General features: G+C 52.7%; 1 protein-coding gene across 3 annotated transcripts; it reads right to left on the bottom strand.

Moving 5' to 3' along the window:
• Positions 1 to 913: 913 nt before the first annotated feature.
• Positions 914 to 18,813, bottom strand: Nkain4 (sodium/potassium transporting ATPase interacting 4). Of its 3 annotated transcripts, none has more exons than XM_051143973.1 (7): positions 18,645 to 18,810; positions 9,568 to 9,705; positions 9,248 to 9,328; positions 8,166 to 8,363; positions 3,177 to 3,237; positions 2,001 to 2,085; positions 914 to 1,118 (listed from the first exon to the last, which is right to left on the bottom strand). In XM_051143973.1, exons 1-7 carry the CDS (start codon positions 18,696 to 18,698, stop codon positions 1,109 to 1,111), a joined length of 627 nt encoding a protein of 208 aa, XP_050999930.1. In that variant the 5' UTR covers positions 18,699 to 18,810; the 3' UTR covers positions 914 to 1,108. The 3 variants fall into 3 exon arrangements, with proteins under 3 accessions (XP_050999930.1, XP_050999932.1, XP_050999931.1); XM_051143975.1 differs by lacking the exon at positions 18,645 to 18,810 and adding an exon at positions 17,734 to 18,603; XM_051143974.1 differs by lacking the exon at positions 2,001 to 2,085 and having other exon boundaries at positions 18,645 to 18,813.
• Positions 18,814 to 23,140: the final 4,327 nt, after the last annotated feature.

Genomic DNA, 23,140 nt, shown 5'->3' on the forward strand with positions numbered 1-23,140 from the left:
CTCCACCTGTCCCAGACCATACAGTGGGTCTGCTGCGGACATTCGGGGTCCACCACAAACAGCATGGGGGAAGAGGTCCTGGTTGGTGTGGAGTGATTCTGCTGTAGCTTTTTGGGTCTGTTTGAAGACAATAAAGTAGAAGGTCTTACCTTAGTACTCAGCCAGGCACCACCCATGGCCGAGTCTCTTCGTCAGTACTGACCAGGTCTCCGCTGCTTCTCAGGCACAGAGCAGCACCTGACAGGGTGCAGCCACCTCTAGTTACTTTACAAACGCTTTCCCACTTTGGGGGAAAAACCCCTTTCTGATCTCGGCGACCTTGAGCTGTATTCTACGCTTTCAGAATAGACTGTCCTCACAAGGCTCTTGGGGCCACACTTCTAATTACTCACCAAGCCTGTGTATTTCCTAACATGTCCTCAGGATACTTGCCCAAGGTCTTTTTTTTTTTTTTTTTTTTTATGGTGCCATCCACTTTCCACAAAGAAGAATCCACGTGGCAGCCCCAGACTCCATGTTTCACCCATGGTTCTCTCCTAGTTTGGGGGTGCCAGGGCTTCTGGTTCAGCTCCAGGGATGCCATTGGCTTCAGTAGGGCCTGGGACTTTGCCTGAATAAGACCTGCAGCTGGGGTACTGCAGTATTTATTTAAGGCCTCAGTCACTCTTGGATCTTGGTGATTCATAGGGACTTCCTGGTGGAGCTGAACTTTCTTATATCCTCTGATGGGCCCTTCCCCTGGCAGCAGTATGTGGTTTGCAGGTCCTGTAAGCCCAGGATAGAGCACCAGGGGACTCCTGAGGAAATGACCCAGGTTTTCTGCCAGCTGCCCAAGAAAACCAGGAATTCAAATAGTTTGTTTCCAGATTCTCTCATTTTTTTCTTAATTTTATTTTGATTCTTTTTAGAAAAAAAAAAAAGAAATTACAAATTCACAGTTTCAGCCACCCTGGCCTGCAGAGTCCCCCACCCCTCACTGGTATCCAAGGTGAACATGAAAATATGCTAGGCAGGCAGGGAAGCAGGGCTGTGACTCCAGGCCTGGAGTCTCCTCATTGTTTCTGTGGCTGAGGCTGGGTTGCAAGAGCAGGGTCAGCCACTTCCTCACTTATGAAGGCCTGTGGAGAAGGCAGAGATCAGAGCAGCCCAGGAAAAGGGGGAAGGACAGTATTGGAGCACTTCAAATGCAAACCCCACAAAACCAAGGAAGGGATAGTTGCTCAAGGCATAGCAAAAATATGCCAGGGACTAGGCTTCTCCATGCCCAGGGTAGGTACTGATCTCACACTCTGATGACCCTGGCCCGTTCCTGTGGGACAGGAAATGGAGTGAGGGTTTCACCCTGGTCAGACTCCCCACTGAGGAGGAATCGCCACGTTGCCCCTATTACTGGAGACCTATTGAGCCCAGGCTTAGCTCAGGAGCACACTAGGAAGACTGAAGGCTGTGCAGCTGGCAGCCTGCAGGGGCTCCTCCCCTCTTAGATCTGTATTTCCTCCACAATTTGTCCTGGGAGCCAAAGCCCCTCTACTTCTGATGCCTATCCATAATGTTATCCATGATAGCCTAGGACACTCCGAGGTCAGACATCAGGAATCTCTGGGATCGGAGCAACCTCCAGATGCCTCTTCCGACCTCAGCTTCAGGACCACCAGGAAGCCCAGGCCCAGCCATGGGAGCTGAAAGGCTGCAGCGTTGCTTCAGAGATGGGAACCTGCCCAATACAGGAAACAGACATCCACATCCTCTACGCTTACTGAACCAGTGAGGCCCCTGGGGAGCAGCCTGTGGTGTCCTTCCCATTCCTGAGACCGGCCCCTGCTGAGCTTTGAGCTCCAACAAATGGGGCTGAGCTCTACAGCCAGCATACCCTGACACCTAAGCACAGCATGATCTTAGGGGAGTGATGGAGGCACAGATGGATTGACAGATAAAGTCTCCAAGAAGAAGAGCCTTGTTTTGTACGCACTCTAATGCAGGCCTGGGTGGGCCATACTTACAAATATGCCTGCTTGGACAAGAGGCTGGACGGCTTTTCATTGACATGGTACAGGGGGAATGGGTCAAATCCACCAATGAAATCAACTGAAAGAAATCAAGCCCAAATAAAACAAAACCCAAATGATGAAAAAGATGGCAGAATGGAAAACATTCCCCGTGGCAGATTCCCAACACGAGGGGCAATGCCAGGTCTTGTGAAGGAGTAGGCACCACCCAAAATCCATCCCCTGTATCTTAAACCTTGCTGGGATCTCTTGGGTCAGGTGGGGAGGCCAACAAGGGTCCTCCAGCATGGATGGGGCTGCATCTGGCCCTGCCAGACTCTCCCCATCATCCCCGCAGCCTTCGGCTAACATAAAGCACCTGCCCCATGAAACCGCACCCACACTAGTGGATGCCAGGCTTATTGGGCAAAAGGAACACATTTCCCAAGCGCAAGGCTGGCTGCAATTCCGAATTCAAACAGCAGGTGGAGCTCCTGCTTCATCTCCCAGCAGCCAGCTGGGGTCTCAGTGATCAGCCAGCCCCAGGGGCTTGATCCCAGGCTCAGAGACCATACTTCATCAGCCTCCAAAGTCAGGCCCAAGTCTCTTAAACATGGGAACAGCTGGCCTCGTGGCCCAGATCTCTGGGGCAGATGGCTTTGAATTTCAATCCTGACTCTCAGGAAGGTTCTATCCACAGGAGCCCTGACTGCCCACTCCCTGCAACCCCCACGCCCAGTCAATCCTTTCTCTGTAGGGACTTCCCATGAGACTACATCAGGGCTGGGAGTCCTCGAAGGGGGAAGGCCAGTCTTGAAGTATTACTGTGTTATGCTGCAAATCAAAGTTAAGTTGAAAGGGTTTACATGCAGAGGGAAAAGGATATTCTGCCCACATTGGTCCTGCCTCATACTAAGTGTCAATCAACATGGGTGCAAGAAGACAGGCAGAGTGGCCCATGCTACTGAAGACTCAGACATTCCTGGGGCCACTGTAGGGTCATGAGGTTAGGTGTCCTTGGACCTGAGGGCTGCTGTGCCTCTCTTCATAAACAGCTCCCGCCCCCAACTCTCAGATCTTTGTACTGTCACCCCTGTGGTCAGGCACCGAGCATCACTGAGGAGCACCTTCAGGCCCCATCTCGAATAACATAGCACTCAGAGTGGTCACTCATGCTAGCTGCGCACTTACAGCTGTCCTCTTCTTCCGTGAGCACACTGACCACGTAGCAGCCATAGACGAGACCCAGGAGCTGAAAGACACCAAGAGGCCAGATGTGCCAAGCCATCACACTGCGACAGCATCACGAGGACACACGGATGGCCTCGTGTGTACCTGACGAAAGCTCTGCATCCCCCAAGCCTCGATTTCCTCCCCTGTAAAATGGAACTGTGACTCTGACCTGCATGGCTTCCCAAACTCCCACATTCCAGACATCTTCCGTTTACCCTTGACCCCACTACTCAGTGAGCAACACTTGGGTGAGGAAGGTGACCAAGCCACTCTGAAGGGTGGTATTCACTTCCCCTTTTAGGACTTGGAGAACTGGACATGGGGAAACAGAGCTGGACCCATGGACCATGGGCATCTGAGAGCTAGTTTGGAGGCGGCAAGATTATGCCCTGTGTCCTCTGAGCCAAGATGTGTAGGCCTGTATTCTCCATGTCATCATTCTGCTTCTAGCCTCTGTTTCTGGCATGCAAGGCTGGCTATGTGGACAAGATGGTTTTGTTTGTTTGTTTGTTTACTAGGTTGGCTAGTGGGGAACCCAGCAGATCCAAGAGAAGGAAAAATCAGCCCCCATAACTAGTCACTTTCCCTGGTGCTGGCAGCTCGCTCTTTGTCTATTATTTCAGGACCCAAGATGCTGCCGTGAATCTCAGGGGAATTCACTGCCCCCTGTGGGCCCCACCATAACACCTATATCATGTCCACCCCCCCGCTCCCCGCCTGGCAACAGCTTTGTCCGAGGGAACTGTCTCTGTCTTGCTGGGACCCTGAATGATTTGGTGCACCCACATATTTCAAAAGGTACAGCGAGTCAGGAACTATAGTGGGGTTCCAGAAAGCCAGAGAGGGGGTACTTCAGGACACCACAGCTAGGTGACCTGGCCCGGCCACCACACCCTCCTGGCAAAGGAGACAGACAACACTTTATCAGACGGAAGTTGGACATGCATGCGCTCAATGCCTGTGAGACCTAGCTCAGCTGCAGACCGTGGTCCCCCCACCCCCACCCCACCCCGGTGCTCATCCAGAAAGAGCCTGGAAGGTCATTCTCATTGTGAAGAGAGCCCGAGATGTCTCTCACAGCTGGAAGTGGTGGGTCACATGCTGGGTTGGCCCCATGGAAAGCTGGTCAAGGGGCTAAACATGGTTCTCCTGGGGGAGGGGCTGCATCCGATCTGTCACCCCTGGTGGCTCATGGCATCCTACCTGCACACTCTTGCCTCTTTCCCCACCATTTCTCCTGTCCACTCTGCTCACTCAGCTCTTCCCTGAGCATCTATCCACGCTGCCTCTTCTGGAAGCTTTCTTTCCTCTCGGCCTTTATTACCAGTGGTCTGGTAAAAGCTAAGTGCGACACGTTCTTATCCTAGCCAGACTGGACGACACGGAGGGCACTTTTCTCCAGGAAGAACAAGTGCAGGCAGACAAGATGTGCAAGCTGGCATCCACATGAGGAAGAACGGCCGAAGGCTGTCTCCCCATGGGCATACAGAATCTCTTTCCTCCAGCATTAGTCCCACCAGCATCATTCTGCACCCTGCAACAAGACTTTCATTTGCCTTTCCAGTTTCCAGTTACTGTCTTTTTGTTTCTGTTTTTGTTTGTTTTTCCAGACAGGGTTTCCCTGTGTAGCCTTGGCTGTCCTAGACTTGCTTTATAGACCAGGCTGGCCTTGAACTCACAACGACCCACCTGCCTCCCGAGTGCTAGGATTAAAGGCGTTACTGTCTTTAAAGAGTCTGCAATGTTAGAATTCTTGAGAGAGACCCTTGACTAAACAGTTTTTTCTCTTCTGAGGACCGTACTTGGGTTCCTTCATGTTTGGGGGCAACCGGGATCCTCCCTAGCCTCTGAATGAGTTACAGTAGGTGAGAAACATGACTTTGGCTTCCCACTGTGAAGGCTGAACTTAAGCAGGATGCCCAGGGTAGGAGTGGAGGCATAGTGTGGACCACAAGGCTACCCGCACTGCCTGCTGCATACTGCCTTACATCTTGGATGTCTTCAGATGTAGAATTCAACTCCTACTGCCAGTTGCTGGTTGTCCTGTGAGCTCTGCCAAGCACTGTATGCACTGGGAAACCTAGGGGACCGGGAGATGGGACCAGGCTTCTCCGTGGACTAACTTGGTTTTGCCCAAGGCGTGGCACCCACAACCGTGTGGGCTGCTGTTCCACACAGTTTCCTAAACCCTCCTTCCAGCCCCATTGAGTCCATCTATCAAAACGACCTTCATTTTTAAGCAGTGATAGCTGAGGCACAAACGGTTCACTAAGGCACAGGAGCAGAGAGGTGGCCGCACCTGGGCCCGGGGGGCTGTCTCTCTCCCCACTGCTCATCATTAATTTGAGCAGTGCTGCAGAGGTGAACAGAGTCAGTTCCACGTTCACCAGCTATGGCTGTTCTTTAGTTTCATGAAACAGCTCTGATGGCGCACACCTTCAATCCAAGCACTTGGGAGGTAGAGGCAGGCAGATCTCTATGAGTTTGAGGCAAGCCTGATCTACACCGAGCTCCAGGACAGCCAGGGCTACATAGTGAGATTTTAATCCAAGAATTATTATAATTGTTTATCCTATGTGCTTAGGTAATGATGTATCTACACACCTGTTCATGAGTGTGCACCTGCGAGTGCAGTGGAGGCCAGAAGAGAACTTCAAGCGCTTTGCTCTAGCCCTCTCCATCTTAGTGCCCTGAGGCAGGGTGGTGGGATCTGAACTCAGGTCCTCACGCTAGTGCAACAAGTGCTCTTATACACTGAGCCATCTCTCCAGGTGCCCAGCAGTTTTTATGTGGGTGCCATGGGGCTGGACTCAGGCCCCGTGCTTGCCAAGCAAGCATCTTACTAACTGCTCTGTCACAGCCCCATTTTATTTTATTTTTCAGAAACGGTTTTCCTATATACCCAGGCCGGCCTTGAACTGGTGATCCTACTCCCTCCGTTTCTCATATGCTGGGATGGCAACCTTGTGTCACTATGCCTGCTTTCTCCTGTCTGGTCAGTTGTTATTATAGGCTTTATACAGCTCTAAAGCCAGAATGTGTCCTCTATGAGAGGCCAAATATTTGGATCCCCATCCTGATCCATGCTGAGGTAGCAGGCCACCTAGGGGGATCCAGACTCAATGGGCTGCAGAGTGTTTATAGCAGCTTCTGCGGCCCTTACTTTTCTATGCAGGATGAGGTGCCCTGGTGTGGCTGGACAAGGCCCTGACTGGCCTTTGGAAAGTCTCCTGATGACATCTTTCTCCATGAACAGCCAGACAGAGTTCATGAGTCTACATTTTCTTGGTCTTTCCAAGACTCCAGTCCCTGCAGCAAGCCAAATGCAGACACACTGATAAAGTACCCAGGCCTAGACTCACCCTGAGTGCACCAGGCTCTGTCCTGGAATGACAGAACTTGGGGCACAGTAAGGGGTCCAGTAACTGGCAGTGAGGGAGCTCAGACTTGACACTGGATCCAGAGGATGAGTGTTCTGCAAAGGGGCGGAGCTGCACCTGGACCACCTGAGGAGGGTGTGAAAGGCCTTGAGAGTAAAGAGAGGGCTGGAGACTGTAATGGGAGTTGGTATGCCTCTGGTGCCCTCTCTGGATGTGAAGTGTTCTTCTGAAAGGCTCCTGTGTCTTTGGCTTGTCTTCAGCAGGTGGTGCTGTTGTTAGGTAGCCCGAGGGCCTCATAGTCTCCTGGCCATCTGCTGTTCCTGAGTTGGGGGTGTTGTCTCAGAATTTCCTTTACATAGATAGCTAAGGACTCAGTCCTTGTATTAGCTGTGAGGTCTCAGAGCAAACATGTGAGCCACATATCCCTTACCCCCCAAAGACGCCACAACCTCCCTTCTGTTCTTGGTAGACGATGCCAAGTCCAGACCTTGGGCCTTGCAAGAAGGCTGAAGCCTGAGCCACCTGTGTTGCCATTGTCACCGACCAGCAGGGAACGCTGCCTCAGCACCAGCCCCTCAGATGCCTCCTTGGACTTCTTCCATGCCACTTTTTCTGCACTCTCTGTAACTCCCTGGCCAGTTAAGTGGGCTAAGGTCCTGGGGGAAAGCCTTTGGGGTTCAGAACCCCAGGTCCTCTGGTATGGCCCTGCACCCCTGAATTCTGCCTCCCATCCTCCACCACAGCTGTAGGGTGCCATCAGGCCTTCTCTGATCATTCCCCTTGGATCAGGCTCCTGAACACACATGGAAAAGAATAAAGTCTCAGCTTCTTAGAATTCTCTGAGACTTGTATCTCCCTAGAGACTCAGCGTAGACAACCCAAGTCCAGGGGGGTGCAGACTTACTGGCTGGTCTGAGCCTTTTGTCTCCTTTTCAGTGGCCTACTGGGGTTTCTAGGTCACTCTCTTGCCTGCACTTTTTTCACCTTTGCTGTTGCTGTTCCTGGTTGCCTGGTAGTACCCCACAGTATCATCAGAGACTGAAGTATGATTCTGGTTCTGAGCCTGTCTTACAAGAAGAGCGATGAAGTTCTGTGGTGGTTTAAACAGTAATGGCCCCCCACGGGCTCATGTATTTGTTTACTCCCCAGGGAGTGGTACTGTTTCAAAGGGTTGTAAGACTTAGGAAGCATGACCTTGATGGAGGAAGTGTGTCACTGGGGCTGGGCCATGCCGGGCCTAGGCTCTTTCTTTCTATGGATTAGGATGTAGCTCTCAGCCTCTTCTCCAGAACTATGCCTTCCTGCCACACTCCCCACCATGATGATAATGGGCTAAACCTCTGACACTGTGGGCAAATCCCCAGTTCAATGCTTTCTTTCATGAGGGTTGCCTTGGTCATGGTGTCTCTTCTCGGCAATAGAACAGCAACTAAGATGGGCTCGAGGTGAGAAGCCCACCTGGATGATTCCTTTACTTCTTGCAGGATATGGAGGCAATCCTGCTTAACAAGGAGGAAAGCTGGTGCCTTTGTGTGAAGGAAAGGCCCCGAATCTACCCCACACTCACCGCCAGCAAGATCTGCAGGCCACTGTGCAGAGCTTCCACGTAGCTGTGCACCATGGCACAGCCAGCACCCACCACCAGGGACTGGCCATGCAGCACCCCGAGACCAGCTGTGGCTGCATCTTCGCGAAGACAGCCTGGCCCGTGCTCTTCCCACCAGGAGCGATGCCGGGAGAGATTGAAGGTCAAGAGCCCCCTGTCCTGGGGGCAAAGGAACAGAAAAAGCTAGTATCAGGAGGCAGCCAGCCTCTACCAACCATAGCTTGGAGTAGGGAAGAACAAAGTAGCCAGTCTCCCTGCACCCTTTCCTCTTAGGCACCAGCTGCGGAGGACAGGAACAAGTGTCCCCAAACTGTTCCCCAATGGAAAAGCCTAGTTTTGTTGGCCCTCGGCCCTCATACTCCTTCCTCCAGGAAGGACCCTTGTCTGGGGAAAACCTCAGGACTCACTATTATGACTCCCAGTTTCCTCAAAACCCTCATTCATGTCCATGGCCAAAGCTGCCATAGAGGGTCTTGGGCCTCGTGTCTGTTGCTCCTTTACTGTGACTTACATAAGCCCAGTCAGGGCTAGCTCAGTCCACCACGCCACTTCATATCTCTCTAGCGTAAGGGGAACAAAGCTGGCCCAGCCCGGAGCTTCCTCAGGGGGCACATGGCAGTTGGCCAGGGCAGAACTCTCCATGTGGCCACAGAGGAAGGTCTCTGCTTGTGCCCCAATCCCACCACCCCCTGAGAAGGACATGCCCACACACCTCTGCCAGGTATCCACTCGGTCCCAGGAAATCTTCCCTGGCACTGCCTGGTTCGAAGGCCATCCGGGAGATCCACCCTCTGTGCTATGCAGCCTGAGGCCCTGGCCCACTGACACCCACAATGCCTTACCAACAACCCTTCCCACCCACAAACCAGTCTTCCCAAACTACTGAAGCCCTGATCACAGGCAAAATAGGCCTGGTGCTGCCATTGGCACTGTGCACCAAGCTCCTGCCGCCATTAGGAAATGTGCAATGGGTGTCGTCATCAAGTGTCCCGTGGGGATCTGGCCAAGACCCAGAGGGTGAACCCCTTCCCATCTCTACTTACCTTTGAGAGGCCCCCCACTTCCAGGTAGAAGCAGATAATGAAGACGTTCCAGGTAACCCACACAGCTGCCCACACAGCATACTAGGGAGGTCAGAAAAGACAGGGCAGGAGTTGAAACCAGCAGCTTCAGCTATCTGATTTTCTCCAGCCCCTTGGAAGAAAACCCTTGAACTTGTGGCAAAGTCAGGACTCCCTGAGTCTGACCTTCTGTAAACCCACCCTGGACAGGTGTCAACCTAAGACATTCTGCCCAAGCTGCTACCAAGGGTGGCGGGGGCTTCTATTCCTTGCGTAGAGGTGGCCAAGCACAGTGGACTTACCACCACGATGTAGCGTGGCCGATACTGAATGGTGCCGAAGAGCCCCAAGATGACCACGACGATGTGCATGAAGTTGGCCAGGATGGGTGCCCACTGGTAGCCCAGGAAGTCAAACACCTGCCGTTCCAGAGCGGTGACCTAAGAACAGGTGGCCCATGAAGAGCAATGGACCCTAATGGGCCACCTCCAGCTTTTGCCTCCTCCTAAGTAGCCCTCACATCTGTTTTAACATCTGTACCAGGTGGGCCACACACTCCTTGGCCATAACCCTGAGCAGTGTTGTGTGCCTATGTTATAGCCTTTTGGGCAAAGATCATCAAGTCTGACAAGCCCAAATGTCACTCCCGGATTGCTCCTCTCTTGAGCTAGGCTGTTCCCTTGTCCCCAGTCCCTCACATGGAGACCAAAAACACCCAAGGTTGTTTTTTTTTGTTTGTTTGTTTTGGTTTTGTTTTTGTTTGACATGGGGTCTCTCTACACAGTCCAGGCTGTTCTGGAACTTGTTAGGTCTCAAACCCTGACAATCAGCTGAGGTGCCTATTTAATATACCAAAGCAGAACTGGCCATCAGGTTCTTCCAGCATCCCTCAGTCCCTCCCTGTTACAAGGCCTTCCTGGCTGGCACACCCTTCCCCCACCTGCCCTTCCCTATATAATCCAGCCATTTTGGTTACCTGGCCTTTTTGTCTGTCCTTTACCCACCTGGACTCTCAGTCTGGCTTTCCCCTCTCCCCTCCTCACTCTCCTGTCATGGCTCCTGGTCATGTCCACTCTGGCTTCTCCCAGGTGTCCCTGCCTCTAGAAATGCTCTCCCTTTTATCTATAATAAACCTTCTCCTCCGCCATACCTAGGACCATTCATATCCTTTCCTTTGTATCTCTTTTTTCTTTTTTTTTTTTTCCATTCAGAACTCATGTACACCCGGCCAGCCTTGCAATCACATAGATCTACCTGCCTCTGCCTCCCAAGTGCTATGATTTAAGGAGGGGACATAAAGAAGAAGCACAGATCCTAAAGTGCAGCCCAGATGCTCAGGTGGCAGATGAGACCTTAGCCTGTGCTGGAACACAGAAGCCCAGAGACTCCAACCTGGAAACCCCTGCAATTGGCCATGCCCTGGCAGCTGTGAATGGGCCAGGAGTGGTGAGTATGTCCAAAGAAGCCTTAAAAGCATTTTGGTAACAAGTGTGTTCTCCAGGAGTCTGGGGTTCTCCAGGTGATGGCTGACTCGGGCTGCTAAGTGGAGAGGGAAAGGCAGACTGTCAACACCAAGAATGGCCCAGCAGAATCTGTTTAAGATGGGTCCCACAAAAGCCACAAAGCGCTCACACTCGCCAGCCCCTGGACAATCACAGAGTTCCCAAACCCATCCACTCCTCCGATACAGAAAGCTCATACCCTCTGTCCCATCTCCCACCAGAGTGCTCAAAGGTCCCTCTTATGTCACAGATCCCACTATTCCCCCTTCCTGTCACAGAATACTCACACTTAGTGCCCCTCCTGTCAAAGTGTTAACACATACTGTCTTCTCTCATGTCTCAAAGCACTCACACCTGCTGGCTCCTAGTGGGTTTGTACCAGGTCCCACGATTACAACTGTTGGTGGAGGAAGCTTCTACTCAGCCAAGTGCCCACTTCCAAAGACCCTTCCTAATGCTAGCCTCCCCGGAGAAGGTGTCTCCCTGTACACGAGTAAACCCCTTAACGAGGCATATGGAGGGTGGAGCAGTCGCTTATGGGAAAATTTCACATCTGTCAGTTCTCAGGGATCAGCTCTCATCTCTGTCCTTTCACAGTGTGGACAGAGAGCTGCTTGGCCAAATTTCTGGCTCCTGGTTAGGCCTGACAGGCTGTTTGCACCGAGGAAGAGGGTGGGCCATCACCAGCTCTCCATGGGCAGACAGAGCCGACCCAGCTGATGGATCCCACCTCTTCATTCACATGCCTTCTACATGGAAGCCACGCATGGAGAGCTCACTGCACAGCTCTGCAAAAGCTTTGCTTATTTTTACAAGGAATCACTTGTTTGCCTTGGAGCTACATCCTCTCTAAGGAATTGGGAGTTGGTGTCTCAACCGGGACACTCTTCTCACTGGAATATGCCAAGCATCCTTCCAGGGTTGGTTAGGAGCCTGCACTGCCTGCATGCAGTGAGCATGGCCAGTGCTGGAGTGAAATAAAAATGGCTGGTCCCCTAAAGATGTTTTCATCAAGGCTGCCAAATACAAATAGCCAAAACACTATGAATGTAACATATATACAATTCCTGATTGTTTCGTGGTTCTTCTTGCTGTGGGTAGTTTTATTGTATATGTGTGCAATAGTATAGTTGTATGTGTAAAAATATTGAATAAACATTGTAAAAACAAACAAACAAACAAATACGTGGCACCATAAAAAATGGCTGGTCCCTGAGCCTCTAGGGGCTTTGCTTGAGATGAGGACTGCCCACCCTGATTAGTCCTTTCCTGACCATGAATATAAGCTGGGGCTTGTCCACACCCACAGTGATGCCAGATGCTACTTGGCCTGTGTAGTATATACAGCAGGTGCTCATAGGTGCTGGCCCCACGGAGGCATGTCAGATGCTGTAGCCACCACATTGTCCACAGCAGAAGCTGTAGGCAGTCTTAGAGGCCAAAGACAAGAAGGACAGCTCAGGAGCAGCCACCTTGTCATCAGAGCCCTGTGGCAAGACATTGGACAGAGTCTTAATGTTGAAACAGTGCTGAGGCTACACAGAGAAACGCACACTGGGGTGTGAACGGAACCCAATGGTGTGACTTTCAAATGATTCAGGACAGCCAGTGACCTAGGTGTTGGGGATGGGTCTGAAGGGCCTCCACAGGCTCACGTAACACTGTTTGTTCCCTAGTTGGTGACATTGGCTGGGAGGCACAGAGTTGTCCTCCTGAAGGTCCACAGGAGGTCAGACCTAACTGGTACAAGTGCATCACTAGGCACAGGCCTTCGAGTGTTGTGCTCACCCCTGGTTCCCACCTGTGTTTTGTTTCCTGGTCAGAGCCATGTGACCAGCCGCTGTGACATGCTCTCACCACCAAACGGAGCCACTCGTGTGCTATAACTTACCAGCTATGAACTGAACGCTGAAGCCATGAACCAAAATAAAAACCTTTCATCCCTGAAGTTGTTCGTGTCAAGTGTTTTGTCACAGCAGTGAGGAAAGTAACTTAAACCCAGGTGAGTCTGGCCTGGCCTGCCCCTTCCTGGTCTAACTTCCCAGTCAAGCTATCCGCACCCTTCCAGAAACCCTCACTGATATGAGGGAATGGAGAAGTAGGCAGATGAAGCAAATGGGGCTTCCGTCCCCTCCAAAGAATAAGTAAGCATCACCCTGATGCTTACTTATACATAAATATAACATAAACTAATTCCACTCGAGTGGAAGGTGAAAAGACCTAAGGAGGTCACACTGCTTAGGACACCAGAGCCACTGTACATCCCATGGCCACCAGACGAACAATAGAGAAGGCATGACCAGACCAGAAGCCTTTGTCTAGAATGGGCTACAGGTGGGTCTCGCCTAAGCAGGTAAAACCCAGGGTGGAAATGGCATAGCACACAGCCCAACACAAGGACAGTCTCAGGACAGCCGTGCTGACTCCCCTAGCAGGAGCTGCAGCTCAGGGGTCAATAAACGCCACCGCTCACTGAGAGCCGCATTTACAGTGGGGTTTGTAACTGTGCTGGTGGCCACCCTGGCCAGGCCGTGAACACCTCACTGTGGCTGGCTGCACAGCCACAGAGGGAAGAAGCCTTGAGTGGAGATTGTGCCCTCACTTGCCCTTTTAGAGATGGTCCAGGCCTCTTCTGTTCTCTGTGTGGATCTAGGGGAATCTCTGTGGCTGCCCAAAGGGACAGTGGCCTCTTCTCCCACAGAAGGGATGCTCTGAAGGACAAGTGGATGGTCAGGGCTAGGGCTGTACACAGCAGATAGAAGGGATGAGGCCCCATCTCCCCAGGCTGCCCGGACTTCCAACACAGGCAGACAAGGTCCCTCAGCACCCATTCCTACGGCTCTCTGGATCCAGAGGTTCCAGGCCAGGCCATTTGTTCAGAGACACCCCATCCCCAGAAGCAACCAGAGAATGTCTGGGATGCAGGCAGGTTGGGCCAAGTGCAGGTGTGTGTATGTGTGTGTGTGTGTGTGTGTGTGTGTGTGTGTGTGTGTGTGTGTGTATACACATGCGCATTATGCAGCAGTAGGCAGAAGGAAGCCAAATGACAGACCCGGTCAGCACCAAAAGCCCATAGTGTGCTTCGCCCTGCTCTTCCCAGACTTGCTATCTTCTGGGGGTGATTTCACAAATTGTTTTTTTTTTTTTAAGGGAGATTCCTTTTGTGATCTGCCAAAATTCCTTCAGAACCTGCCCCTCCTCCAGCTCAGACGCACCCTGATGGCTCTGGGCCTGGAATGTGGGGGTCACTGGGACCCAGTAAGCTTGATCCAGGCAAGGGGGGTGAGATGCTCAGCAACATGGGGCCTGTCAGTCTCAGCCTGTTCCATGAGCAGGGAGTGAGGAGGGGCAGACAAGAAGGGAGTTATCCAGCACGCCATTCTCCTGGCTACAGGAGGAGTAAGCACTGGAGGCCCTTCCAAGGAGTAGCTCAAGCCTCTGAGGTAGGGTCTCGGGTCTGCCTTGCCTCTACCTAGAGTCCTTGCGAGATGGGCTCTCCATGGTCAGGCTGAGTCCAAGGCCTCAGAGCTCACAGTTGGAAGTGTATCTGTACCCCATACCTCTGCAACTCCTATGCCCAGCAAACCCTGTATTACCCACCTGGTGTCTCAGGCACACTCAACCCTTTATCAGCTTCTCCCTGTGTTGCCTAAGACTACAACTTAATCCCCCGGTGGTCACAAGCTGCCCTAGCCCAGCAGGCCCAGTGGGCCTAGTGTCCTGCTAGGATGGCCTTGACCCCAGCTGCCTGCTTCTTCAAGTCTTCCAACCAGAGTTTGCCCCTTCTCTCTTGTTTGATCTGAGAACTCATTCATATCCTCCCCTCTGTCCCTGGCCATCTAGGACACAGCCAACTCCTTCCTATTGCATTCCCAGCCCCTGCTTCATGTGGTGCACAAGTCAGGCAGGCACAGCAGCCAAACACAGCACATCGGGGCCACGGTAAACCTGCAGAATGACTGATGGCCACCAGCACAGCGTTGTAAAGAGGTCCACCACGCTATCCTTCTGCACTGTCCCTCCTACTGCCTACTGCCCAGCCAGTACCTTGCCCCACAAGGCAATCTATAGAGCTGCTGTGGCCCCAGGAAAGCAACAGTTCCAGCAACCCTATGGAGACCTCTGGTGTCTGATTCTCTGCCACCTTGTAAACTCCTGCCCCTCTCCACTTCCTCTGTCAGAGCTGTTGGGTTCTGGATCTGCGTCCCAGGGCACATCCAGAGTCTAAACTTCAGTTCAAGGTGGTCTCAGGATGGTGCAGAAGCCACCCTGGTGCATTCATATGGGTAAGAGATGGCCTGGGAATAGCAGGCCCTCTCTTTGCATGATTGCCCTTTCAGCTTCCTAGAAGGCCAGAGAAAGCAGCACACATCTGTGACATAGCTCTGACAGTCTCTGAGTGTCAGTAGGGACAGGAAATGTAAGAAATGGAATGTTTCCAACTCTTCCAAGCCGTGTGTGTGCGTGTGTGTGTGTGTGTGTGTGTGTGTATGCATTCATGTGCGTGTGTGAGTATGAACACATGTGTGTGCCTGTGCATTTGTATCAGTGTGAGTGTGTGCATGCATGTGTGAGTGTGTGTATGTGAGTGCATGTGAGTATGAGTGTGTATGTGCACATGTGCATGCCTACATATGTGTGGGTGCCCAGTGCCGGGATCAAGCCCAGGTTCTTGCACATGGCAGGCAAGCACTGGACCACTAAGCTGCACTCTAGCTCACTACTGAATTCCTAGTGTTACTGAACATATAAGTGTTGGGAGGGCACTTAGGACTCTCAGCATTGCCAGATCTGCCGTGACAAGGCCTGGATGGGAACCTCCTCTACTGTTCTCCTTTCACCAGAAGAGCCAAGATCCCATAGAACTTCTGCTAACAGTGAGAATGCCCTGTAAGGAGGCACCAGATGGCTGTCCACCCCAACCCCATCAAATGGATGACAGCAAAGGCCTGTTTGAATGTTCAAGACACAGACCGTTGATGGAGCCCCGGCCATAGACTGCTCTTGACCCATAGGATGGGGCTCTAACGGCACGCAGTCTTTGAGGACCAAGCCTCTCACTTATGACCATCCGCCTTCACCCCTGCTGCCTCCATCCACCGGCTCAGACCCCAGTGCACTCTTGCATCTTCTGGAACAGAACATCCCATCTTTAAGCAGGACTCAGGGTCTCCACCCTGCATGCACTTGCAGCTCCAACCCTAGGCCCAGGCAGGTAGTGGTGGCATTTCCCTCCCCCACAATGCACTTGTCCTGAGGAGCCACACAGTGGTCTGTGTGCTTGCTTGTTCCGTTCAACTGTTAGCGGCACTGACCGCGGAGGGCACAGTCTTTCTCACACGACATGCAAGTGCGCGGGTCCGGAATGGATCTCAAGCACCAGAGCCCAGCTGTCCCCATTCCAGCAGGCTTCTAGTTCCTGGAGGAGCCCTGCGCATAGGATTACAAATTTGGAGGAAAAACAAACAAACAAACCCAAACCCGAACCCAGAGAAAAAACAAAACAACAGCACCAGGGACAGAGGCCAGCCTCTTTATAAATGATTGGGTCTGACTAGTCTTTAATCATACCTGGGGAGAAAAAGAAAGGGGAGGCGAAGATGACCCTGTTAGTCCACTAAGAAACCCAAAGCCCTCTCCTGTGAGACCGCATCTGGAGGCTGGATCAGCTGCACAGTGACTGCTACAGGACCTAGGACCTCCTCCGTCTGAAGAGTAGCCAGACTCTGGTTGCCCCAGGAACAGAAGCCTTGAAAGACGTGAGAGTACTGCTGCACCCTCTCAGTTCTGATCTAACACGGCCAGAAGCCCATAGCACGGAGATAGGCTCCTTAGAGCTAGTGGCCCTGCAGAATCTAGTTGCAGAGTCCTTCTTGCCCACCCTCACCCCCCCACCCCCCCACCCGGCCCCAATCCTCTGTCTTGTCATCACAGCAAAGCAAGGACTGGGACTGGCTAGCATGGTTGCTGGCTCAGAGCGGGCGAAGTTCCTGCTGTTCCTCAGGGAGAGTTGTTTGGGGCTTTTGTCCAGTAACTTGGTAACAGAAAACTCCCACGCTTGTCAAAAAAGGGAAAGCCTCAGGACCCCCATGCTACTCCCAGCTTCCTCTGCTCCCCATTCGCATGCAGAGGCCAGAGCAGTGGGTGGCATTGGGCCTGATCCTCCCAGAGGCTGAGGAGGGTGGCCCGCCCCCCACCCCCAACTGCCAGGCAGCGCCTGACAAAAGACTCTTGACAGATGCCTGGGGCATTTCAGCTGTGGCCCTGCTGGACAAAGCAAGGGCACAGGGCTCAGTACAACTTCACAGAGTCCTTGGGGCTTGGCTGAGACTGAATCTTTGAGAAGCCCAGTCCAGGGAAACCCTCCAACCCAACAGCCCCCTCTCCTCTTTTTTTTTTTTTTTTTTTTTTTTTTTTTTGGATTTTCGAGACAGGGTTTCTCTGTGTAGCCTTGGCCATCCTGGACTCACTTTGTAGACCAGGCTGGCCTCGAACTCACAGCGATCCGCCTGCCTCTGCCTCCCGAGTGCCGGGATTAAAGGCTTGCGCCACCACGTCCTCTTAATTGCTGTCCCTGTCCTACACCTGTAAACAGGAGAAGTTAAACGCGAAGAAGGCCTTGAGCTTGTCCTCTTGATCCCTGGACCACATCCCTGAGCGGAGCACCTGCTTCTCTCAGCCTCACGTCAGAGAGCGTTGTCACACCAAACCCAGTGCAAGGAAACCAAAGTCATCCCCCTCCCCAAAAGCTCACCCCTGTCCTTGACCTGGTCATCCTGCAGAACTTTTCTCCTCTCTCTTCCCAGGAGCCCCTTGAGGGAGCCCCTCACAGAAAGACAGCGACTCCACACTGCTCCAAGTCTGACCTGCCCAGTGGAAACTCACAGACCAGTAAAGACTTGGACCATGGACCTTCCCTGCAATCCTATGTCATGCCTGGCAGGCCCTGGAGATACAAGACACTACCTGTGTTGCTGTTAGGACAAGACACCAAACTGCCTTAAAGTGTCTTTGAAACAACTTCTTCCTCAGGGACCTCCAGCTTCAGCGCCAGGAGGAGGCACTCAGGCTAGCAGGGCCCAGGCCCACAGCCAGCCCAGAGACAACAAAGCTACATTTCCTTTTTAAGACCAGATACCCAGGGCTCATTAACATCTACGCAAAGGAGTTTCCCCAGCGACCTTTGTTTTGGCTCCTTCCCCTAACAGCCCCAGAACCCGCATTCCAGACTCCAAGCTCAGGGAGAGCTGCAAAGTTGCTCGGTTTCATCCAAGTTCTCTGACAAGGCTCTTCAACTAGGGGAAGGGGGCTCAAGCCTAGGCATCCTTGCCTGAAAGCCTCTTCCCTCTACTTGCCAGGGAGATTGGGAGGCCAAGGTAGACAGTGCCTGCGCCCAAGCGGGGCGCGCCAGGCGATCATACTCTCCAGAACATCCGACTCTAGTGTCCACGCTCAAACACTAAACTTTGTTGCCTGCTCGGCCTCTTGTGCCACGGCGGTAAGACACGCACGCTTGCTTCTCCGAGCCACAGGCGCCTTCGGAGGCTGTGGACATCCAAGTGCAACATCGTCCCCCGGACCAGGCACTCTGGACCTGAGCGCAAATCCTGGGGCAGCTCCTGCCCGAAGGCTTTTGTTCCTTGGGGCCCGCGGGGGGGGGGTCCCCAGACGCTCCCTAGCACCTGTCCGCACCAGCCAGGATGCCACTCCCCGAGCAAACACAGCAGGGCGCAGCCGGGATCGGGCAGGGCGGCAGCTCCCCTCGTATGCCGGGCAGCCAGAAAAATCTGCCGCAACCCCTAGGTCTAAGCTGTCATCCCAGGAGCCTCCCGAGGCTGGTGTGGGTCCGGAGAGCCACTCGGGACACCCGGACTCACCAGCTGCAGAGCACAGAGCGCAAGAAGCGTGCAGCGGCCGGAGCAAGAGCCCATGGTATTCACGCCGCCAGCGGGAGCCTTTGCAACCACAGTGGGCCGGAGTCAGCTGCGTGAGAAAGCTTCTGTCCACCCTCACCCCGCCTGTTTGGCCCTGAAGACACCGCCTCCTTCCAGCTTGCAGACCCCGCCCTAGCTTGCCTCGGGTAAGCCTAGTAGACCCCAGCCCTGTCCGCCCCCTCCTTTTAGATCCCGCCCCTGCCCACCCACTCTTCAGACCCTGCCCTCCCCCTATCTCTCCCGCTCTGGGTAACAGCTGCGCGGCGTCTGCCTCCACAGTTAGACACCCCTAGTCCTCGCAGCCCTTAGGGGCTTCAGGCGGTCGGGAGAGGGGGCGTGGGACCCCTTCTTAAAGGGGCGATGACACGGCTTTCTAGCAGCATAGAGCAGCGAAGGGCGGCCCGGTGGCCACAGGACTGACTGTATCTCAGCGTGCTCACAAAAAAATAATTAGCAACCGTGTCTACCCTAGATAGCCTTCGGCCTGGCTCCTGTGAATCCTATGGTGGGACACACACCTCTGCACTGTTGACATCAAACTCCCGAGGTGTTTGCAGCGTGCAAGTCTCTAAGGCTAGCTGTCTTGACCTGGTCGCTCTACGTCCTTACTGAGAGTGAGCAGGAGCGAATGAAGGCTCGCTCACCAGTACTTCACCTGTCTGAAAGGTCTGGGTCCCAGGTCAGCTCAGGGACAGCAGGAGGCACTCTAATGGGGGTATCCTGTCAGTAACAGTGCACAGAAAAACCTGCCTCACAGAGGCCTGAAAACAGGATTGAGCTAGGTTGTAGGGGAGCCTCACATCCAGGCAGGAACAGCCATCATGGTCAGAGAGAGGCACTGGGCCGCAGTAGTGCAAGTCTTAGGGAATAATGAAAATAAGCCGGTGGGGGTAGTGGGGGGCAGGAATCTTGTGCTGGCAGCTGAGGGAGGTCCCAATCCAGCACCGGAAGGGTTAGTTCACTGTGGGGAAATGGAGGAGGTGGATAGGAAAAGCCCTTCACACCAGGCCACCGGCATCTGGGGAAACTGGGTTTAGGTATCTTTGCCCTTGACTTGAGCAGTTCAGGGACAGAGAACCGAAGCCCAGCTTCATCCAGCTTTGTGGGGGATGCAGAGGGCATCTGTGGATAGCCCTCCCCTATGTGACAGCTCTGTGCAGAGCACCGCCCCCAACTCCCTCCCAACACACACACACACACACACACACACACACACACACACACACACTGGCTTCTCACAGAGACATGATCTGTGACTTCCTGTGGCTGCTTAAGTCCTGAACCATTCATACCATCTATAAATTGCCAAATTTGTCCTGTCTCATCCTGATGGACAGTCACATACAGCACTGCCATGGGCAGAGACCCAACAAACAAGACAGTTCACAGAGGAGAGGTGCGTGGGTGGGGTCAGGCCGATGAGAGGGAAAACCCAAGCAGACAGGAGGCTGGAACACAGAATCACCCCCTGCCATTCAGCAAAACCTTTGTGGGACTGAACTGGGAACCAGGAAAGTGCTTCTAAAGCCACGCCCCGCCGCCCCCCCGCCCCCCCAAGGATAGAGACTGAACAGATGTTCCCTAAATGGGGCAACTAGGCCTGGGGCAGAGGTAGAGTCACATATGATGTTTAGAGGTCCTGATCATAGGAGCAAACTGCGTGAAGATGGAGGACTTCCTGGGCAGGTGTGCATGGTGTATGTTATGTGGCAGAGGGCGTTTGATATGTGGGGTGGATAACTTCCTGGGGGAACACCAGCGGCATCCTAACTTCTTCCCTCGCTGTGACAGCTACATGTTTCCAGCGAGAAGAAAAGCCCACTTGGTCCTTCCAGTGAGGGTCTCGAGGGAATCACCCTAGTGAGCTATCAGATGTGCCTGGCCTCACCTTGCTCACCTCGCTCTGGCACAGACTACAACATCACACCGTGCACACCTCTGGGTGTTTTCTCACCATGGCCACGTGTGTGGGCCACAGTCTCCATGGCTTGGTTTTCATTCAGGCACACACACTTTCTGCAGCCTACGGTGTGTCTCCTGCTGCCACAGTACCAAAATTGTACCAGACGTCAGAGAGCAGCACGCACCTGCCTGAGCACTGTACGGTCCCTAGCCTGTACCCTCCGTGCTTTCAGACAGGTGGCGCCCAGCCTGTGTTCTTCCCAGTTCTCTTGGTAGATAGCAGACATTGTGTGTGCTACAAGTCGTTGAGTCTCAGATATAGCCCGTCTGAGGTTCTTTGAGGGTCATTCTCTGAGACAAGAGGGGTGTTCCAATTCACAGGAGAGCAGACAGGAGCAGTGGGCTCTTCCTGACACACAGTGGCTCAAGGGTGGCTGGGACCCCAGGGCTTTTCTCAGCTGCTTAGTGTCCCTGTGGGAATGTGCCTGTCTGTATCCAGAGCAGGGCCATGCCATATCAACTCCTGTACATGGAGCTCAGCTGGTCTGGGTACATGGAAGGGCAGGTAGAGCTTAGATACGAGATATCCACGCATCTCACCCACCTCACAGTGTGTGTGACTTTATGCCCAGCCCCCCAGGCGGGCACAGGCTTAGGCCCCTCCCCCTCCCCGTGCCAAGCTCCACTTTTACACACCATCATGTGTTGTTGTTGCATTGGGACTGCCTTTCTTATGAATGGTAAAGAATGTTCCTCAAGGGACACTACCACCTATTCTAAAATCGATAATGTGTTTGCAGTTGTACTCCAGATAGGCATATCATGTTAGGCGTGATTGTGACCTGGTTAAATATATAATGTGTTTGTAATCGCATGTGCAGTAGTTTTTTTGTTGTTGTTGTTGTTGTTGTTGTTTTTTTTTTTTATCATGTTAGGCACACTTACAAACTGGTTACTGTTTTCATTTGGAAACTAAGCATGACACGAAGACACATCATTGAGTGTTAAGTTGACAAGGACTGGATTTCTGATGGACATTCTTGGTTGTCAGCTTAGCTACATCTGGAATTAACTAAAACCCCAACAGCTGGGCACACCCGAGAGAGATTTTTCTTCTTAAGTCACTTGAGGTGTGAAGAGCCATTTTTAACGCAGATCTTTTGAGGTGAGAAGATCCATGTTTAATGTGGCTACACCCTCTGCTGGAAGCCTGCATGAAGGACCCAGGAGAAGGAAGCTCTCCGTCTGTTTGCACGTTCTCTCACTCTCACTGGCAAGCCCGTTTCTTTATGGCCGTTAGAGCTTACTTCTTCGAGATTCCAGCATATACTGAAGACCAGCTGAGGCATCCGGCCTCGTGGACTGAACAACTACTGTATTCTTGAACTTTCCATTGGTAGGCAGCCATTGTTGGACTAGCCCACCAACCCTGTAACCCACTCCAATTAATCCATACATATGTCTGATCCTTTAGACAGTGGTTCTCAACCTGTGGGCTGAGACCCCTTTTAGGGTCACATATCAGGTATTTACATTACGATTTATAATAGTTATGAAGTAGCAATTGAATCATTTTATGGTTGAGGAGTCACCACAACATGAGGGAACTTACTAAAGGATCTCAGTATTAGGAAAGTTGAGAACTGCTGCCCTAGAGTCTAGAGAATCCTGACTAATACAGCTGGGGTAAGGTAGGCTGGCCTTGCTGGGAGAAGCAGAGGGTTGTCTTCTTACCAGCTTTGCTTGAGTCTCAGAGCAGGCATCAAGCAGGATCCTCATTTCAGACTTGAAAGCTGTTGGAGGGAGATCACATTGTTGGGGGGGGGAGAGGAGGAGGAAGAGGAGGTGGTGGTGAGGAGGAGGAGGAGGAAGAGGAGCAGGTGGAGGAGGAAGAGGTAGAGGTGGAGGAGGAAGAGGAGATGGAGGAAGAGGAGGAGGAGGAAGAGGAGGAAGTGCTAATAACTAAGCCTGATGGACTCAATCTTGTGGTGCATGTTTGCTCTCACAGAATCTCACACTGAGTGGTGAGCAACAGGCCCGGGCCTCCCTGGGTCCCAGGGCACAGTGAGAACTTCAAACACAAGTACTGACAGCACCACTTCAGTACAGAGCAGGCCCACACCAGGCAATGTGGCAATTCCACGAATGACTATGGACACAAGACCACAGCAAAGCAAGCAAGGTGAGGCCTGGCACTCGTGATAGTTACTTCTCTAGGCTGAGACAGCATAATCAGCCTCACAGGAAGCCCTAAGCCAGGACCATTTCCTCTGAATTCAAACACTCTCTCCTGGAGTGAAGAGAGAAGCGCAGGTAACTTTTCAGGCCCAGGAAGCTAAGGGTGTTCTCAGGTTCATAAGGTGCTCACCGGGGTTATATAAGCAGTGACAGCGGCGGGCAGGGCCAAGGAGACGCCCTGAACTCTCTGGATCCAGCACTGAGGAGTCATCTTGCAGGAGGGAGCTTTCCAGCGATGTAGCTGCATTCAAATCTCCCTGCTCCTGTAAGCAGTTCCAACAAACTCACTTGTTCCTTAA

This window comes from Acomys russatus, chromosome 4, assembly GCF_903995435.1.
Source record: "Acomys russatus chromosome 4, mAcoRus1.1, whole genome shotgun sequence".
In the NCBI taxonomy this organism is placed as follows: domain Eukaryota; kingdom Metazoa; phylum Chordata; class Mammalia; order Rodentia; family Muridae; genus Acomys; species Acomys russatus.

Excerpts from the sequence above, each read along its gene's own strand:
- Nkain4 (XM_051143973.1), bottom strand. The coding sequence starts at position 18,698 with ATGGGCTCTTGCTCCGGCCGCTGCACGCTTCTTGCGCTCTGTGCTCTG. Across the intron at positions 9,706-18,644 it reads CGCTCTGTGCTCTGCAGCTG|GTCACCGCTCTGGAACGGCA; the intron begins GTGAGTCCGGGT and ends ACCTGTTCTTAG. Across the intron at positions 3,238-8,165 it reads GCCTGCAGATCTTGCTGGCG|CTCCTGGGTCTCGTCTATGG; the intron begins GTGAGTGTGGGG and ends GGTGTCTTTCAG.